Source organism: Halichoerus grypus, chromosome 5 (genome assembly GCF_964656455.1).
Source record: "Halichoerus grypus chromosome 5, mHalGry1.hap1.1, whole genome shotgun sequence".
Taxonomy (NCBI): domain Eukaryota; kingdom Metazoa; phylum Chordata; class Mammalia; order Carnivora; family Phocidae; genus Halichoerus; species Halichoerus grypus.
Window position 1 is genome coordinate 124,284,251 of NC_135716.1, and position 20,079 is coordinate 124,304,329.

Genomic DNA, 20,079 nt, shown 5'->3' on the forward strand with positions numbered 1-20,079 from the left:
AGTTGTTCCATTCCATTGTTACACTTGAATTCTTTTAAAATTCCTTCTCTCTGTCCTTTCTAAATGTCATTATAGTAAGTTACAAAAGAAACTGTGTAGAAAAAACTATAAATATAAAATGAAGGCTTTGAAAAATTCTATTTGTTGACATGAATACTGTCTACTTCTTTTCTGCCCTGTAACCTCCACATGTCAAAACATTATGCCATCTATGATAAGAACAGAGAAACTATTAAAAAATACTCAAGCCTAATGAATAATTTTGTTGACGATACAGTATGAAAAAGGAAAGAGCAAAATAATACAAAGAGGCTTCATATAACACTATGACATATAGACAATAATTCTTTTAAGTTTTTTTTAGTAATCTCTATACCCGATGGGGGGCTCGAACTCATGACCCTAAAGAGTCACACGCTCCTCCAACTGAGCCAGCCAGGCACCCCTACACAGTAATTCTTAATTCTAATACGAATGAAATCTTTTACCTAAGTAACAATTCCCCTCAAACCTAAAAAATATGTATTTTTACCAAAAAGAGATGCAATGTAATTTTGTCTTAATTCTTTGGAACATTTACAGAATTCAAGGAAGCAATTTTAATCATTCACCCCTTTGAAGACGTCACTTAAGAAGTCTTTTCCTAAGTTCTTTTCTCTTGAAAGTATAAAATAAAATGGTATATAATAATGCATGTCCTGAGGGCTGATATGAAAATCTAGCCTGCAGTTAAAATGGGGTCAAGAAATAGAATTACTTAAAATATTTTAAATGTATGCCATGAGCTACATGCATATTTTTGAGATGTGTCTCTGTCCCATTTTTATATTATTGTTTATTTTCTTCCTCTCTCCAACACTTGGACTGGGATTCCTTCCCTTAGAATATAATTTTAAAACAAAGTCCCAATCCTACCTATGGTAAGCATTTGACATTAAATCTTAAGGGCATTAAGTTCACTCTAGAAAAATAAAACTGAAAGAAAAAAACCAGTAAATATGATAGAATCTTTTTCTCTTACTATTTTCTAAAAAATATGTAATCATATTAATACCCTTAAGCAAATGATGCCAAGAATATAAAAGAAAATTTTCACACATTTCATAAAAACCATATAAAATACCATCTTACCGATATCATTAACAAGGGAATTAGAATCAGATGCCCCCAGGGTAGCTTCAAACTCCTCTTGGAGACGATATGCTCTTTGCAGCAGAGCTTCAAGTTTATGGATAAATTCAGTACTAATAATATCCTACAAGGAGAGAAAAAGTACACACAGCTAATATTAGATTTGAAAACTAAAATCCTCAATACCTTTCACTCTTAAATGAAAGGCAGAGAAAGTGTGGGATGATGCGCAACGACTGTTGGGTGGTGACAGCACTGGGTTCGAGCTGGGCCTTTGGCCAGGTCACCTCAGTTCTTAGGGATTCAGCTTCTCTATCTGTAAATTTAAGGGTGGGACTCGATCAGGTGTTCTCAAAGTAAGATCCCTGACCAGCAGCATCAGTATCATCCGGGAAGTTGCTAGAAACACAAATTCTCAGGGCCTACCCCAGCCACTGAATTAGAAACCCAAGTCTGTTTTAACAAGCCTTTCAGATGATTCTGATGCATGCTCAAATTTGAGAATCACTAGCCAAGATGATCAGTAAGTACCAGTCCAGTTCAAACTCTAGGTGGCTTTTATGAATATAATGGCACTTAATTAAACATAAAGTATAAAACAGACTTTTAAAAATCCCTTTAGAAATCATATTAGCTTGGGGCGCCTGGGTGGCTCAGTCGTTAAGCGTCTGTCTTCGGCTCAGGTCATGATCCCAGGGTCCTGGGATCGAGTCCCGCATCGGGCTCCCTGCTCAGCGGGAAGACTGCTTCTCCTGCTCACACTCCCCCTGCTTGTGTTCCCTCTCTCGCTATCTCTCTCTCTGTCAAATAAATAAATAAAATCTTAAAAAAAAAAATCATATTAGCTTAATTCTACATATTCTTGGAAAATCAGGGAACTTGATTATGAATTGCAAATATGGGATTTAATAATTCACGGAACAGAAAAAGCCCAATAAGACATACACCCACATAATCCCAAGGGAGACAAAAAAAAAAAAGAAAAGAAACAGTTGTATTAAATGCCACAAAAGCAAGTACACTGAATCAACATTAAACATTGTTCAACTCTTCCAATATTATAAAGGCCATTCTCAGATAAATCTTACATCTACACTTTCTTCGGCAATGGCATCTCCTGCACCCAATTTAATGGAACTACAGGCTTCATCCTCAGCCTGTCTATTTCGAAAGGTGAGAGCTTGCTCCCATCGACGCAACGCCTCTTCAAACAATTCCATACCTATGAATTAAGAACAGAACAGTTGTAAATAAGAAAAACCAATGCCAAAAGAAAATTATTATGGGCTGGAGTCTTTCTCATATAGTTACCAACAATGGCACAGTCTGACTATAATTTTGGCACTAAAGAATAATTTTATGTTCACCTCATTTCATAACAGAATTATAATTTCCCAATATATTCTAGGTCTATAGTTCCAGTCAACCAAAAATCAGAGAGAAATAACCAATATGGTTTTTTGGTTTTTTTTTTAAGATTTTACTTATTTATTTGACAGAGAGATAGCAAGAGCAGGAACACAAGCTGGGGGGGTGCGTGGCGGTGAAAAGCAGGCTTCCCGCTGAGCAGGTAGCCCGATGTGGAGCTCGATTCCAGGATGCTGGGATCATGACCTAAGCCAAAAGCAGATGCTTAACCGACTGAGCCACCCAGGCGCCCCATAGAATAAAGTTTTTCCATCTTTTTTTACCAACAAAAGGTTTCTTAAACTACATGATACCAACTTGTTGATTTGGATGGATAAACTGTTCAGTCAGTTAAAAATCTACAAGACTGTTGGAAAACCCATCAAGAGTTACAGTCCAAGTAGAAATTCCAAATCCCCTCAGCTAGACAGCTTTTATGGGGGGAAAAAAAGGTGAATATGTGCTTCTTTTTCTCCAAGTAAAAAAAAAAGTCTTACCAAAATAATTATGTATTTCAAACAAAACGAAAATATTTCAAAACTTCAATTTTTCTAGACATATAAAAGAAAAAGATTTTTAAAAGCTACTGGATTTGGGGGTGACTGGTTGGCTCAGTTGGTAAAGCAGGCAACTCTTGATCTCAGGGTCATGAGTTCAAACCCCAGGTTGGGCATGGAACCTACTTAAAATAAAAATAAATAGAGGTGCCTGGGTGGCTCAGTCAGTTAGGCATCTGACTTTTGGTTTCGGCTCAGGTCATGACCTCAGGGTCATGAGATCAAGTCCTGCATCAGGCTCTGCACTTAGTGCAGAGTCTGTTTGAGGTTCTTTCTCCCTCTCCCTCTACCCCTCCCACTGCTTTCTCTCTCTCTAAAATAAATAAGTAAATCTTTAAAAAGAAAAAAAAAAAGAATCAATAAATCAGGTTAGATGAGTGTAGCAGATTGAATAATGGCCACCCAAAGATGTCAGGTCCTAGTCTCTGGAACCTGTAAATATTACCTTACAAAGAAAAGGGGTCTTTGCAGATGTGATTAAATTAAGGAATTTAACATGGGGAGATTATTCTAGATTATTTGGTGGACCCAAAATCCAATCACAACTGTCCCAGTAAGAAGCAGAGGGAGATCTGGTACACAGAGAGGAGGTGATGATGCAAGGTAGAGATTGGAGTCACATGGCCACAAGCCAGAAGCCATCAGAAGCTCAGAAGGGTAAGTAACAGATACTCCCCTAAGCCTCCAGAGGAAGCATAGCTCTAATGATACCTTGCTTCCAGCCCAGTGATGATTTTGGTCTTCTGGCCTCCACAACTCTGAGAGAATACATTTCTGCTGTTTAAATGACCATGTTTGTGGTAATTTGTTAGAGCATCCTCCAGAAACTAATATAATAGGTTTTGTTATGTACACTAGATTCAACAGATATAAGAACATTTTAAAATTATGTTGCTTTCCTTAAAATAATTCATCATTCTTTAGTTTCCCATTAAATGTGAGTATAGTATCTTAAAACTTTTTTATGTTATTCCTACCCATCAAGTATAAGTTCTCAGGAGTGGTCACAGGAATATTAACAAGTTTAATATCATCTTCATCTGCTTTGTCCCAGGAGTTAGAATTGCCGCAAGCACAGCTATGACAAGAATTTACACTCTGGACCTAAAATTAAGATCGACAAAAGTTACTTCAAAATCTGTTTTGTGACAGCATTTTGCCATCTTTTATATTTTTAAGTTATTTATATAAATCCTATTCCTGGTAAAACAACCCATGTAATTCCTACCTGAAGAAATAAATCTAATTATATTCAGTTAGGAGTCATAAGACCCTAAGTATTTTAAGCCTTTGTTTGCTCAAAAATACACAAAGAGTATTTCAAACAAAAATCAGTTATTTCCAAAAAAATCAAGCAGTTATTTTTATAGTTTACTGTTTTATTAAGTATTTACTCATAAATTTTATCCACACTTACTTTGGTTTGAGGTAACTAGCTTATTTCCTTTTTAGAATTTATTAACAATGCTGATTCCCAGAGCTAGGGGAAAGATGGCGGAGGAGTAGGGGACCCTATTTCAACCAGTCCCCGGAATTGAGCTGGATATCTACCAGACCACTCTGAGCACCCACGAAACCAGCCTGAGATGTAAGAAGATCTGGATCTCCACAAAAGGAATATCGCCGGAGGTTGGTTTTGAGGTACAAAGCGGGAAGCGGTGATTCCGCGGGCAGATATCGGAGGATAAACGAAGCGGGAGGGTGCCTGCCCGTGGGGATCCTACACCGCCAGTGAGCAACAGCCTCGCGTGCTGCGGACAGGCACAGACTCACAGACCGGTAGCGGCAGGAAAAGGACTCTAGGGCAGCCCCCGGGGCGGAAACCTGGAGCTGCAGGGTGGCGCGCGGGCGAACTGGGAGTGGCTGGCAGTTTTAGAAGCACAAAGGGCAGAGACGTGCCCCGACCTGGAGGCAGGACTGGGAGCGCTGTGGAGGGGCGCACAACCCAGGCCGCTGCAGTTTATAGCAGCACGGACAGAAACGGAGACAGTGTGGCCTGGAGTGCTCACTGAAGAACAGACAGGTCTCTGCTCTGAGGCAGAAGGTTGGAAACGGTCTCTTCTGCTCTGACTCGCGGAAGAGACGCGGAAAGCCGCCAGGGAAAGCCGTCAGAGAACAAAAGCCCCAAAAACTGATTCCCGCTGAGCCCATCCCCCGCCACAGGGGCGCAGGGCAACTCCGCCCAAACAGCGTTGCCTGACTAACAGCGCGGCAGGCCCCAGAAGACAGGCCGGGAAAACAAGAGGCCAGCAACCCTAAGGTCCCAAGAAAACAGGTGCATCTTGCTTGGGTTCTGGTCAATAACTTGCACTCTATACATTCCCTCAAACACCCATCAACAGAATGACTAGGAGGAGGAGCCCCCAAAATAGAAAAGACTCAGAGATTATGACTTATGCTGCAGATTTACAAATGGATGCATATATAACCAAGATGTCGGAGATGGAATTCAGGCTAGCAATTGTGAAGACAATGGCTAGAATGGAGAAATCAATTAATGGCAACATAGAGTCTCTAAGGGCAGAAATAAAAGGTGAATTGGCAGAACTTAAAAATGCTATCAATGAGATCTAATCCAATCTAGATAATCTAACAGCTAGGGTAACTGAGGCAGAAGAGCGAGTAAGTGACCTGGAAGACAATATAATAGATAAAAAGGGAAAAGAGGAGGCCAGGGAAAAACAACTCAGAATCCATGAAAATAGAATCAGAGAAATAAGTGACACCATGAGGCGTTCCAATGTCAGAATAATTGGAATCCCGGAGGGATTGGAGAGGAGAGAAGACTAGAAGATGTATTTGAGCAAATCGTAGCTGAGAACTTCCCTAATCTGGGGAATGAAACAAACATTCGAGTCCTAGAGGCAGAGAGGACCCCTCCTAAGATCAAGGAAAACAGGCCAACACCCCGGCATGTAATAGTAAAACTTGCAAATCTTAGAACCAAGGAAACCATCTTAAGGGCAGTTGGGGGAAGAGATTCCTTACGAACAGAGGGAGGAACATCAGAATAACGTCAGACCTATCCACAGAGACCTGGCAAGCCAGAAAGGACTGGCAAGACTAAATGAGAAGAACAGGCAGCCAAGAATACTTTATCCGGCAAGGCTTTCATTTAGAATGGATGGAAAGATGCAGAGATGGGCGCCTGGGTGGCTCAGTTGGTTAAGCCACTGCCTTCGGCTCAGGTCATGATCCTGGAGTTCCGGGATCGAGTCCCGCATCGGACTCCCTGCTCGGCAGGGAGTCTGCTTCTCCCTCTGACCCTCCCCCTTCTCATGCTCTCTCTCTATCTCATTCTCTCTCTCAAATAAATAAATAAAATCTTAAAAAAAAAAAAAAAAAAGAAAGATGCAGAGCTTCCACGACCGGCAGAAACTGAAAGAATATGTGACCACTAAGCCGGCCCTGCAAGAAATATTAAGGGGGGTTCTATAAAAGGAGAAAGACCCCAAGAGTGATATACAACAGAAATTTACAGGGACAACATATAAAAACAACGTCTTCACAGGCAACATGATAACAATTAATTCATATCTTTCAATAATCACTCTCAACATGAATGGCCTAAATGCTCCCATAAAACAGCACAGGGTTGCAGATTGGATAAAAAGACAGGACCCATCCATATGCTGTCTACAAGAGACTCATTTTGAACCTAAAGATACATCCAGACTGAAAGTGAAGAGATGGAGATCCATCTTCCATGCCAGCGGACCTCAAAAGAAAGCTGGGGTAGCAATTCTTATATCAGACAAATTAGATTTTAAACTAAAGTCTGTAATAAGAGACACACAAGGACACTATATCATTCTTAAAGGGTCTATCCAACAAGAAGATCTAACAATTGTAAATATCTATGCCCCCAACATGGGAGCAGCCATCTACACAAGCCAACTGTTAACCAAAATAAAGAGTCATACTGATAACAATACGTTAATTGTAGAAGACCTCAATACTCCACTCTCAGCAATGGACAGATCATCTAAGCAGAAAATCAACAAGGAAACAAGAGCTTTGAATGATACATTGGACCAGATGGACTTCATAGATATTTACAGAACATTCCACCCTAAAACAACAGAATACTCATTCTTCTCGAGCGCACATGGAACTTTCTCCAGAATAGACCATATACTGGGTCACAAATCAGGTCTCAATCGATACCAAAAGATTGAGATTATTCCCTGCATATTCTCAGACCACAATGCTTTAAAACTGGAACTCAATCACAAGAAAAAATTTAGCAGAAATTCAAACACTCGGAAGCTAAAGACCACTCTGCTCAAGAATGTTTGGGTCAAACACGAAATCAAAGAAGAACTTAAACAATTCATGGAAATCAACAAGAACGAAAACACATCGGTCCAAAACCTATGGGATACTGCAAAGGCAGTCCTAAGGGGGAAATACATAGCCATCCAAGCCTCACTTAAAAAAATAGAAAAATCCCAAATTCACCAACTAACTCTAAACCTTAAAGAACTAGAGAAAAAGCAACAAACGATGCCTAAGCCATGCATTAGAAGAGAAATAATTAAAATCAAAGCAGAAATCAATGAATTAGAAACCAGAAACACAGTAGATCAGATCAACGAAACTAGAAGTTGGTTCTTTGAAAGAATTAATAAGATCGATAAACCACTGGCCAGACTTATCCAAAAGAAAAGAGAAAGGACCCAAATTAATAAAATTATGAATGAAAGGGGAGAGATCACGACTAAGACCAAGGAAATAGAAACAATTATTAGAAATTATTATCAATAACTATATGCCAATAAACTGAGCAATCTGGATGAAATGGAGGCCTTCCTGGAAACCTATAAGCTGCCAAGACTGAAACAGGAAGAAATTGACAACCTGAATAGGACAATAACCAGTAATGAGATTGAAACAGTGATCAAAAACCTCCCAAAAAAGAAGAATGAAGGGGGGGAAATCGGAGGGGTAGACGAACCATGAGAGACGATGGACTCTGAAAAACAAACTGAGGGTTCTAGAGGGGAGGGGGATGGGAGGATGGGTTAGCCTGGTGATGGGTATTGAGGAGGGCACGTTCTGCATGGAGCACTGGGTGTTATGCACAAACAATGAATCATGGAACACTATATCTAAAACTAATGATGTACTGTATGGGGATTAACATAACAATAAAAAAAAAAAAACCTCCCAAAAAACAAGAGTCCAAGGCCTGATGGATTCCCTGGGGAATTCTACCAAACATTCAAAGAAGAAATAATACCTATTCTACTGAAGCTGTTCCAAAAAATAGAAACAGAAGGAAAACTTCCAAACTCATTCTATGAGGCCAGCATTACCTTAATCCCCAAACCAGGCAAAGACCCCATCAAAAAGGAGAATTTCAGACCAATATCCCTGATGAATATGGATTCCAAAATCCTCAACAAAATCCTAGCTAATAGGATCCAACAATATATTAAAAGGATCATCCACCACGACCAAGTGGGATTTATCCCCGGGATGCAAGGGTGGTTCAACATTCGCAAATCAACCAATGTGATAGAACACATTAATAAGAGGAGGGAGAAAAACCATATGGTCCTCTCAATTGATGCAGAAAAAGCATTTGACAAAATACAACATCCTTTCCTGATTAAAACTCTCCAGAGTATAGGGATAGAGGGAACATTCCTCAAGTTCATAAAATCCATCTATGAAAAACCCACAGCAAATATCATCCTCAATGGGGAAAAGCTGAGAGCCTTTCCCTTAAGATCAGGAACACGTCAAGGATGCCCACTCTTGCCACTATTGTTCAACATAGTACTAGAAGTCCTAGCAACAGCAATCAGACAACAAAAAGAAATAAAAGGTATTCAAATTGGCAAAGAAGAAGTCAAACTCTCTCTTTTCGCAGATGACATGATACTTTATGTGGAAAACCCAAAAGACTCTACCCCCAAATTACTAGAACTCATCCAGCAATTCAGTAATGTGGCAGGATACAAAATCAATGCACAGAAATCAGTTGCTTTCTTATACACTAACAACGCAACTGTAGTAAGAGAAATTAGAGAAACGATTCCATTTACAATAGCACCAAAAACCATAAGATACCTCGGAATAAACCTAACCAAAGAGGTAAAGGATCTATACTCCAGGAACTACAAAACACTCATGAAAGAAATTGAAGAAGACACAAAAAGATGGAAAAATATTCCATGCTCATGGATCGGAAGAATAAACATTGTTAAAATGTCTATGCTACCCAGAGCAATCTATACCTTCAATGCCATCCCGATCAAAATTCCAATGACATTTTTCAAAGTGCTGGAACAAACAATCCTAAAATTTGTTTGGAATCAGAAAAGACCCCGAATCGCCAAGGAAATGTTGAAAAAGAAAAACAAAGCTGGGGGCATCACATTGCCCGATTTCAAGCTATATTACAAAGCTGTGATCACCAAGACAGCATGGTACTGGCACAAAAACAGACATACAGACCAATGGAACAGAATAGAGAACCCAGATATGGACCCTCAACTCTATGGTCAAATAATCTTTGACAAAGCAGGAAAAAACATGCAACGGAAAAAAGACAGTCTCTTCAATAAATGGTGCTGGGAAAATTGGACAGCCACATGCAGAAGAATGAAACTCGACCATTCTCTAACACCATTCACAAAGATAAACTCAAAGTGGATGAAAGACCTCAATGTGAGACAGGAATCCATCAAAATCCTACAGGAGAACATAGGCAGTAACCTCTTTGACATCGCCCACAGCAACTTCTTTCAAGATACATCTCCAAAAGCTAGTGAAACAAAAGCAAAAATGAACTTTTGGGACTTCACCAACATAAAAAGCTTCTGCACAGCAAAGGAAACAGTCAACAAAACAAAGAGGCAACCCACAGAATGGGAGAAGATATTTGCAAATGACACTACAGATAAAGGGCTGGTACCCAAGATCTATAAAGAACTTCTCAAACTCAACACCCAAAAAACAAATAATCAAGTCAGAAAGTGGGCAGAAGATAGGAAAAGACACTTCTCTGAAGAAGACATACAAATGGCTAACAGACACATGAAAAAATGTTCATCATCATTAGCCATCAGGGAAAGCCAAATCAAAACCACATTGAGATACCACCTTACACCAGTTAGAATGGCAAAAATGGACAGAGAAAGAAACAACAAATGTTGGAGAGGTTGTGGAGAAAGGGAAACCCTCTTACACTGCTGGTGGGAATGTAAGTTGGTACAGCCACTTTGAAAAACAGTGTGGAGGTTCCTCAAAAATTTAAAAATAGAGCTACCCTATGACCCAGCAACTGCACTACTGGGTATTTACGCCAAAGACATAGATGTAGTGAAAAGAAGGGCCATATGCATCCCAATGTTCATAGCAGCAATGTGTGCAATAGCCAAACTGTGGAAAGAGCCGAGATGCCCTTCAACAGATGAATGGATAAAGAAGATGCGGTCCATATATACAATGGAATATTACTCAGCCATCAGAAAGGATGAATACCCAACTTTTACATCAACATGGATGGGACTGGAGGAGATTATGCTAAGTGAAATAAGTCAAGCAGAGAAAGTCAATTATCATATGGTTTCACTTATTTGTGGAACATAAGGAATAACATGGAGGACATTAGGAGAAGGAAGGGAAAAATGGGGAGGGGGAATTGGAGGGAGAGATGAACCATGAGAGACTATGGACCTGAGAAACAAACAGGGCTCTAGAGGGGAGAGGGGAGGGGGGATTGGTTAGCCCAGTGATGGGTATTAAGGAGGGCACGTACTGAATGGAGCACTGGGTGTTATACGAAAACAATGGATGGATCACCACATGAAAAACCAATGATGTATTGTATGGTGACTAACAACATAATAAAATTAAAAAAAAAATGCTGATTCTCTGCTAAACAATAACTAAAATTGAAAAGCCTCTATCATCTTCCCTTCCCTACCAAGGTGCACTGAGCCAATCATTTAGGTCACCTCTATGCAAATGACTACGTAGTCTCTACTTCCAGTTTTGTGTCCTTTTTAAATAAATCTAGGGGGGCCTGGGTGGCTCAGTCAGTTTAATGTCTGACTCGTGATTTCAGCTCAGGTCATGATCTCATGGGTCATGAGATCAAGCCCTGTGTTGGGCTCCACGCTCAGCGGGAAGTCTGCTTGGGATTCTGTCTCTGCCCCTCTCCCCACTCATGGGCGCTCTCTCTTTCTCAAAACAAATAAATAAATCTTTTAAAAAATAAAAATAAAGAAATCTAGCCCTTTTTTCCATCTGGTGGAAATATTTGGTGATTCTACTCAGCTCTTCTGCTGGCATCTTAAGCTGCCTATATCAAAAAGGAGCTCTGGGGGTGCCTGGGTGGCTCAGATGGTTAAGCAGGATCATGGGATCGAGTCCCACACTGGGCTCCTCTGCTTCTTCCTCTGCCTGCCGCTCCCCCGCTTGTGCTCTCTCTCTCTCGATCTCTCTCTCTGACAAATAAATAAATAAAATCTAAAAAAAAAAAAAAAGTAGCTCTGTATCTTCCCAAAACAAAAACTTTTCCTCCTCTCAGGTTCACTAATAATACTTCCATCCCCATAATTTCCCAAACTAGAAAACAGAAAGTCATCTTTAACTTCTCTTCCCACACTTCTCATATCCAATTACCAAGTTTTATGGACCCTGTCCCCTCCTTTCCACATCTGTTGCCTTGTTTGGGCACTCAGTAAAAGGCAGAAATCTGGGTTCATAGCCCTGGCACTGGAATGATGAGGTCGCTTAGGCAAGTACAATAAAGTGATTCTAAAGACTTTCTACTCAAATTTATCATGAAACTCCCTTTCTCTACTTAGTTAAGAAAAACAGCTTCAACTTTCAGTTGAAAAGTTTCAAAACAGAGGCACTTCTCTGACACAGAGTAAATCCAGATTATAGAATGGGCATATATTTCATTATCCTGCTCAGTTTTAAAGAGGAACTAAAAGCCTGCAGGCCTTTGATCTAGATGTTCCTACCACAGAATAGCCTTTAAAAATTTAGTATATTTTTAGGCACTTAAGAATGGGGCAGCTATATATTCCAACAAAACATAGAAGCAAGGTACAGAATATGGTGTTCAATAACTATTTAAAATAATGAATATATATGATGGTAGAGGCATACCCTCCCAGAAGTATATATGTAAGAAATTACCAGTGTTGTTTGTCTCTAAGGAGGAGAACCAAGAGGATCAGGAACACATTTATCACTATACTTTTTTTTTTTTTTTGCCTCTTCTTTATTTAGTAGTAAATGTATATCTTACTTATTTAACAAATTTTTTAACTATATTAAACTTCAACAATACTAACTTTATTCCTCACTTGTCAATCAATACTATATTAATGCTCCAAAGAACAAGGTGAGGAACTCCACATTTGGCTTCAGCAAGCCACACACTTTTACCTACTCAGGCTCATTATTTTGTGACCTAGTACAAAGTCTGGCTGTTATCTTCCAGCTTTTTTGCAGAACACCTAGTTTTAAAGCAATACTTCCACATCAACACTATTCTACAGGATCCTGTGTGTCCACATCACTTACTCAAGAAAGCTGGAACCAAACTGGCTGGTTATTCAGCAAAAGGAAAATTTTACTTGCTTAAAGAAAACAGACAAAACCAGATGATTTAAGATTCTTTCCATACTAAGAGCTATCTATAATTATATGACATTTAAACAAATAGATAACAATAGACACAAAAGTAGATCTATAAAATAATAAATTATTTTCGTTACTTACGGAGGCTAAACTCTGTGCAGAACCTGAGTATTTACTGAAAAGTCCTCCATTAGCATAGTTACAAGACTGAGATCCTTTGTCTTTGGCAGAACTTAAAGATAATGTCAAATTCTGTCTACTACTGGAACAACTTGAACCTACCAAACAAATATATCAATAATATTAGAAGTATTAGTAACTCCAATGATAAATTTCAGATAAAATCTCAGTAAAATCTCAAAGTTTACATTATATTCATTCAGAAAGCTTCTAATTTTAAAATTCATCCCACTCAATTGTGTAAATTATTAAATGTACACCATTATTAAAATCTACATCTCTTCACAACTGCTTTTAACACTGCTAAACTCTGCTTCTTAAATTAAGAATAAAATATTCATCTAATTAATTAGAGCAATATTTGATTGATCTATTGTAATCAGTATAAGAATACTGGCAACTAGGGGTGCCTGCCTGGCTCAGTCAGTGGAGTGTGTAACTCTTGATCTTGGGTTTATGAGTTCAAGTTCCATGTTGGGTGCAGAGATTAATTAAAAATAAAATCTTTAAAAAAAAAATACTGGCAACTATGAACCTTCAAGTTACAAATTAACAAAACAGGGGTGCCTGGGTGGCTCAGTCGTTAGGCATCTGCCTTCGGCTCAGGTCATGATCCTGGGGTCCTGGCATCGAGCCCCGCATCAGGCTCCCTGCTCAGCGGGAGGCCTGCTTCTCCCTCTCCCTCTCCCACTCCCCCTGCTTGTGTTCCCTCTCTTGCTGTGTCTCTCTCTGTCAAATAAATAAATAAAATATTTTAAAAATTTAAAAATAAATAAATAGGGCGCCTGGGTGGCTCAGTTGGTTAAGCGACTGCCTTCGGCTCAGGTCATGATCCTGGAGTCCCGGGATCGAGTCCCACATCGGGCTCCCTGCTCAGCAGGGAGTCTGCTTCTCCCTCTGACCCTCCTCCCTCTCATGCTCTCTGTCTCTCATTCTCTCTCTCTCAAAATAAATAAATAAAATCTTAAAAATAAATAAATAAATAAATTTAACAAAATATAAGCACTTCCTTTCCTGAGGATTAAATTACACATTACATTGTAATTAGTTTTTTATAGTTCTGTCTCCCCTAACCATCTATCTATTCATCTGTGGCAGACGCTGTGTCTTAGTTCATCTTAATGCAACAGTTAAGACACTCCTCATCTCCTGGACTTATATGACCCTGAGCAGGTCACTTAAGTTTTCCTTATCTCAATTTTCTTTATGTTTAAACACTAACACAGGATGTAGTCCTAATTCATAGGATTGCTATAAAGGTTAAATAATGAAGTGAATACACAGCATTTAGTACTACACCTGAGATCTAGTAAAATCTCATTAAGTGAGAACCATCATTACTGTAATGTTCACTGTACTTGGCACAAAATAGTCATTCATTGATTATTTACTGGACAAATTAATCACAAAAGCATATGATCATTGGGGGCACCTGGGTGGCTCAGTCGTTAAGTGTCTGCCTTCGGCTCAGGTCATGATCCCAGGGGCCTGGGATCGAGCCCCACATGGGGCTCCCTGCTCAGCCGGGAGTCTGCTTCTCCCTCTCCCGCTCCCCCGCTTGTGTTCCCTCTCTCGCTATGTCTCTCTCTGTCAAATAAATAAAATCTTAAAAAAAAATTTTTTAAAAAAAGCATATGATCCTCTAATAAATTAAAAATAATTAAAAATTTAAAAAAATAAGAAATTCAGCATGCTCAAGAAATTATTGTTATTAATACACTTTGGCAGTATGTACTGTATCTCTAACAAAAACTACAGATCTTTTAAAGACCAGCAATTCTACTTCTACTTATATACTAAGAAAATAATCAGACAAGTATATGCGAAGCAAAAAAAAAACATTCTAAAGGGAACAAGAGGGAACTGCTTAAATAAACTGGTGTATATATTTACAAATTTAACACTAGGTACATATTAAAAATGATAGCATAGAAATACATTTGTTGACCTAGAAAAACATTCTTACATATTATTAAATATCTTACAAGCAGGCTACAAAGGTATAATTATAATTTTACTATACACCATTTATTTGTACATAATATAGAATTTTATGTCTCAATATATTTAAATGCAAATAGAAATGGATATATACCATAGTATTATCAGTCATTACTTCTGGGTAGCAGAATATCAGGTGATTTTAATTTTTTGTTTGCTTATTTGTATGTTCTAATCTTTCTAAAATGAATCTGTATAATCTGTGAGTTAAATATTAAGGAAAGGAATTTTGAAGACTAAAACACTGAAATCACTCCAGTTATGATTTATATATAAAATTTCCTTTGTAGACTTAATTCAGCTATCTCCACATACCTTTGTCTGATGCTGCTCTTTTAGTGTATTCAAGTACAAGGTGCTCTGGTTCCCATGGTAGTATTTTTCCTTTCTTCTTTCCACGTCTTCTTTTAAAGTGATGGGCCAGAAAAATTACAGATACAGCACTCACTGCAGTTACCACAAACAACTTTTTTGCTACTGGTGAAAATTTTATCTGGAAAAGATGCAGGTAGACTGAAAAAAGCTTCTTATATTTGTTCACTTAAAATAAAGACGTAAGAACAAAACTTATTCTTAAGTTAAGAATGAATACTATATTAGTACTAGTTCTAAGTACTACCGAGAGAATATTATTTCACACTCTTTAAATGACAACTAGCCCAACCTGAATTTTAAAAACAAGCAAAATGTATTATTTATTACTTTCTGAAGTTCTTAGGTAAACAATATTACCACAAAAGTCAAAAGGAACACAAAATAATTCAACTCCATTAAAACCTATTGAACTAATGATTTTCATGCAACTAAATGTCTGAATCATTGCAAGATTTTAAATTACAGGAATGACTAATTCAGAGTTTTGCTTTGTTTTGTTTTTGTTTTTTGAGTAGGCTCCATGCCCAGCATGGAGCCCAATGTGGGGCTTGAACTCACAACCCTGAAATCAAGAACTGAGCTGAGATCAAGAGTCAGACGCTTAACCAACTGAGCCACCCAGGCACCCCTAATTCAGAGTTTTAAAACAAACCAATTTTTTTTTTAAACTATCTGGAAATCTGGACAAACATGAATTAACTCAATTTCTTTTTTTTAAGATTTATTTTATTTATTTATTTATTTATTTATTTGAGAGAGACTGTGCCACCCAGGAGCCCCAAATTAACTCAATTTCTAAATGCTATCTGAATAAACCCTTTATGCATGAATTATTCAACAAATATTTACTCAGCATTTTACAATGTACCACACTGTGCTATGAAAATTAAAATTAAAATCTTACTGTAATTTTCTTCAACAAGCAAATATCAATGCCTTTCAATGATCAGGAAGTACTAGGTATAGAGGACACAGATCTTGCCTCCTTCAAGCAGTGTGCTAATAGTAGAGACAAATATATTCACAGATAATTACAGTACAGTGTGATAAATACAGTAATATAAGTATACACTAAGTATCAACATCAGAGCAAGAGGTAATTAACTTTGTCTTAGGGGACAGACACTATCAATAGTAAAAAATACAGGAGAGCAATAAAATAAAGCCATAGTCTTGAGGTGTAGAGCGCTGGAAGGAGTGTCACTTCCAAACTCACAATAACAAAAAAGCCAGACAAATGGCAAATTTTCATTTTTTCTTGAACCCATCACAATGCTGAGGTCAAAGGGCAATCAACTGGCCCTAAAGAGACACAGGTATCTCTGCATGAAGAGACAGGACATAAGCTCTGGCATGCAGAGATAAAACACAGCAGGACATCAGTAAGATGAGTTCAGTTAGTTTGCCTGGTAAATTGGTAAAGACAGTGTGCACTGGTGAGAGAGGATAAAGTACCCCTGGGGAGCAGGGGGGATGCTGCAAAGATGGGGTAATCCATACTTTTTGCAGGTTTTATCTTCGTGAATCCCACCAGGCTCTACTCACAGAAAAGACTGCTAGAGCCCTAAGTCTCCCTAATGGTATAGGACTGGAAGGAAACAGGAGTTTTGTGGAGGGGCATGAACTGCATCAATACCCTTCTCTATCCCTTCCAAAGAACAAAACACCTAATCTGTGGGATGCAGCTTTAACTTCCAAAGGAAATTTATACCATTAAATGCTTATATTAAAGAAGAAAGGTATCAAATCCATAATCTGAGTTTTTGCCTTAAGAAACTAGAGAAAAGAACAAATTCAATCCAAAGCAAGCAGAAGACAGGAAGTAATAAAGACTAAACAGAAATCAATGAAATAGAAAGACAAATCAATAAAAACAAAAGTGTTTAAAAAAATCAATAGGTTCACTCCCAATAGGTTTCAGGGGGAAAAAATAAAACTGACAAAGCTCTAACCGGTCTGACCAAAAACAAACAAAAAGAGAGAGAGAGAGAGGGAGAGAGAAAAGACACATATTACCAAAATCAGAAATAAAAGAGGTGTCATCACTAAAGACTTTACAGATATGAAAAGGATTACTATAAACAACTCTATGCCCATAAACTCAACAATTTTAGATGAAATGGACCAATTTCTTGAAAAATAGAAACTATCAAAATTCACTCAGGAAGAAATAGATAGCAAAGAAATTGAATATGTAGTTAAATAAAACCTTTTAACAAATGATATGGCAAATTCTACTAAGTATTTAAGAAAGAAATATCAATTCCATTCAATGAGGGAATTCTTCCCAATCATTTTTTGAAGCCAGCATTATTATTAATATCAAAACCAAAGACATTACAAAAAAATTATAGGGTAGTATCTATAATGTTGATTTTTTAAAAAATCCTTCACAAAATATTAACATATTGAATCCAGCAATATATAAAATGAATACTATAGATGATCTAGTAGTGTATATCCTAGGAATGCAAATCTGGTTCAACATTCAAATATCAATCAATGTAACTTACCATAATAACAAACCAAGAAGAAACGCCATAATATAATCTCAATAAATTCAAAAAGAACATTTGAAAATATTCAACATCCACTCATGATTTTTAAAAAACTCAGCAAATTAGGACTAGAAGGTGTGTGGCTTAAATAGTGTCCCCCCAAAATTCACATTAACCTTGAATATCAGATTATGATCTTATTTAAAAATAAAGTCTTTGTCCATGTAATTAAGGTAAGAATCAAGATGACATCACATTGTTTTAGGGTGGACCCTAAATCAAATAAGTGCCCTTATAAGGGATTAAAGGACACATAGAGACACAAAAGAGAAAGCCATGTGAAGAGGGAGGCAGAGATTACAGTTATGCTGCCATAGCCAAGGAATGCCTGAAGCTACCAGAACCAACATCATATTAAAAGTGCCAGCCAATATAAAAAGTCAAGAAGAATAAAAGGAATACACATTGGAAAGGAAGAAGTAAAACTCTGTATTTGCAGACAATTTTGATTGTCTACATGGAAAATCCAAAAAAATCTACCTAAAAATCTCCTAGAACTGATAGGTAAATAGGCTACAAAGTCAATAACAGCAATAAGCAACTGGAAATGAAATTTAAAAAGCAATACCATTTATAATAGCACCAAGTAAAAGAAAAAGAAAAAAATACTTAGCAATAAATCTAAAAAAAAATCAGTGCTAGTAAACAAAACACTGATGAAAGAAATCAAAAAAGATAAAAGGAGAGATACATCATGTTTATGGATTATAAAATGTTGTTTCTCTTCAAACTGATGTATAAAAACCAATATAACCCTAATCAAAATTCCAGCAAAAATTTTTTTTAAAGATTTTATTTATTTATTTGGGGGGGGGAGCACGAGCAGGGGGGAGGGGCTGAGTGAGAGGGAGAAACAGACTCCCTGCTGAACAGGGAGCCTGAAGCAGGGCTCGATCCCAGGACCCTGAGATCATGACCTGAGCCAAAGGCAGATGCTTAACCAACCCAGACACGCCCCAGCAAAAATTTTTGTAGGTATTAGTAGCTTATTATTAAAAAAAAAATTAAGGAAAGGCAAAGGAACTAAAATAACCAAAATAACTCTGAAAAAGAGAAAGTTGGAGAACTTACTCTAGCCAATTTCAAAACTTAACTATAAAGCTACAATAATTAAAACAGTGTGGTATTGGCGAAACAATAGGCATATAGATCAACGCAACAGAACAGAATTCAGAAATAAACCTGTACAAATACAGTCAACCTATTTTTGTCAAAAGTAAATTCAAGGAAGAAATTTCTTTTTTTAAAGATTTTATTTATTTGTCAGAGAGAGAGCACAAGCAGGGGGAGCGGAAGGCAGAGCAGCCAGAGGGAAAAGCAGGCTCCCCACTGAGCAAGGAGCCCCAATGCGGGGCTCGATCCCAGGACCCTGGAATCATGACCCGAGCTGAAGGCAAATGCTTAACCAACTCAGCCACCCAGGTGTCCCTCAAGGAAGAAATTTCTTGAAGAAAACACAGAAAATCTATGTAGTCTAGAAATCCACCAAGACCTACAAACGTCCCTCCACAGATAAATGAATAAACTGGTACATCCATACAATGGAATGAATACTCAGCAATAAAAAAGGTCATAATAGTCAGACACACAACAATGTGAATGAATCTCAAATGCATTATGTTAAGTGAAAAAAGCCAATTCCAAAAGATTATATACTGTATAATTTCACACTACATACATTAATTCACTCATGGATCATAAACCTAAAACTATAAGAACATAAAATCTAAGACTATAAAAGTTCTAGAAAAAAGCATACGAAAAAATCTTTGTGACCTTTGGTTAGGCAAATATTTCTTAGAGATGACACCAAGAACCTGATCCGTTAAAAAAAAAGAAAAAAAGTTGACAAATGGACTTCAGAATTAAAACCTTCTGCTTTTTAAGAGGCATTGCTTAGGGGTGCCTGGGTGGCTCAGTCAGTTAGGCCTCTGGCTCCTGATTTCGGCTCAGGTCATGATTTCATGGGTCATGGGATCAAGACTGCATTGGGCTCTGCGCTCAGTGGGGAGTCTGTTTGAGATTCTTTCTCTCCCCTCCTTCTGCCCTGTCTCCTGCTCACACAAGCTCTCTCTCTAAAATAAATGTTTAAAAACATATATACATACATAAATAGCACTTTCCAGAAGTTGAAAAGACAATCTACGGACTAGAATAGTTACAAATGATAGATCTGATAAAGGAATTGTACCCAAGGTATATAAGGAATTCTCAAAACAACCCAATTAAAAAATGGGCAAAAGCTTTGAATAGACACA

At 37.8% G+C, this 20,079-nt stretch overlaps 1 protein-coding gene across 2 annotated transcripts in view; it reads right to left on the reverse strand.

Moving 5' to 3' along the window:
• Nucleotides 1–20,079, reverse strand: part of MIGA1 (mitoguardin 1) — a 99,903-nt gene that overhangs the window by 66,971 nt on the left and 12,853 nt on the right. For both annotated transcript variants that reach the window (XM_078072875.1, XM_078072876.1), the window contains exons 3-7: nucleotides 15,204–15,381; nucleotides 12,849–12,985; nucleotides 4,073–4,199; nucleotides 2,220–2,353; nucleotides 1,132–1,255 (exon numbers count right to left, since the gene is read on the reverse strand). In XM_078072875.1, coding sequence (XP_077929001.1) covers nucleotides 1,132–1,255; nucleotides 2,220–2,353; nucleotides 4,073–4,199; nucleotides 12,849–12,985; nucleotides 15,204–15,381 — 700 coding nt within the window. The remainder of the gene's footprint in view (nucleotides 1–1,131; nucleotides 1,256–2,219; nucleotides 2,354–4,072; nucleotides 4,200–12,848; nucleotides 12,986–15,203; nucleotides 15,382–20,079) is intronic.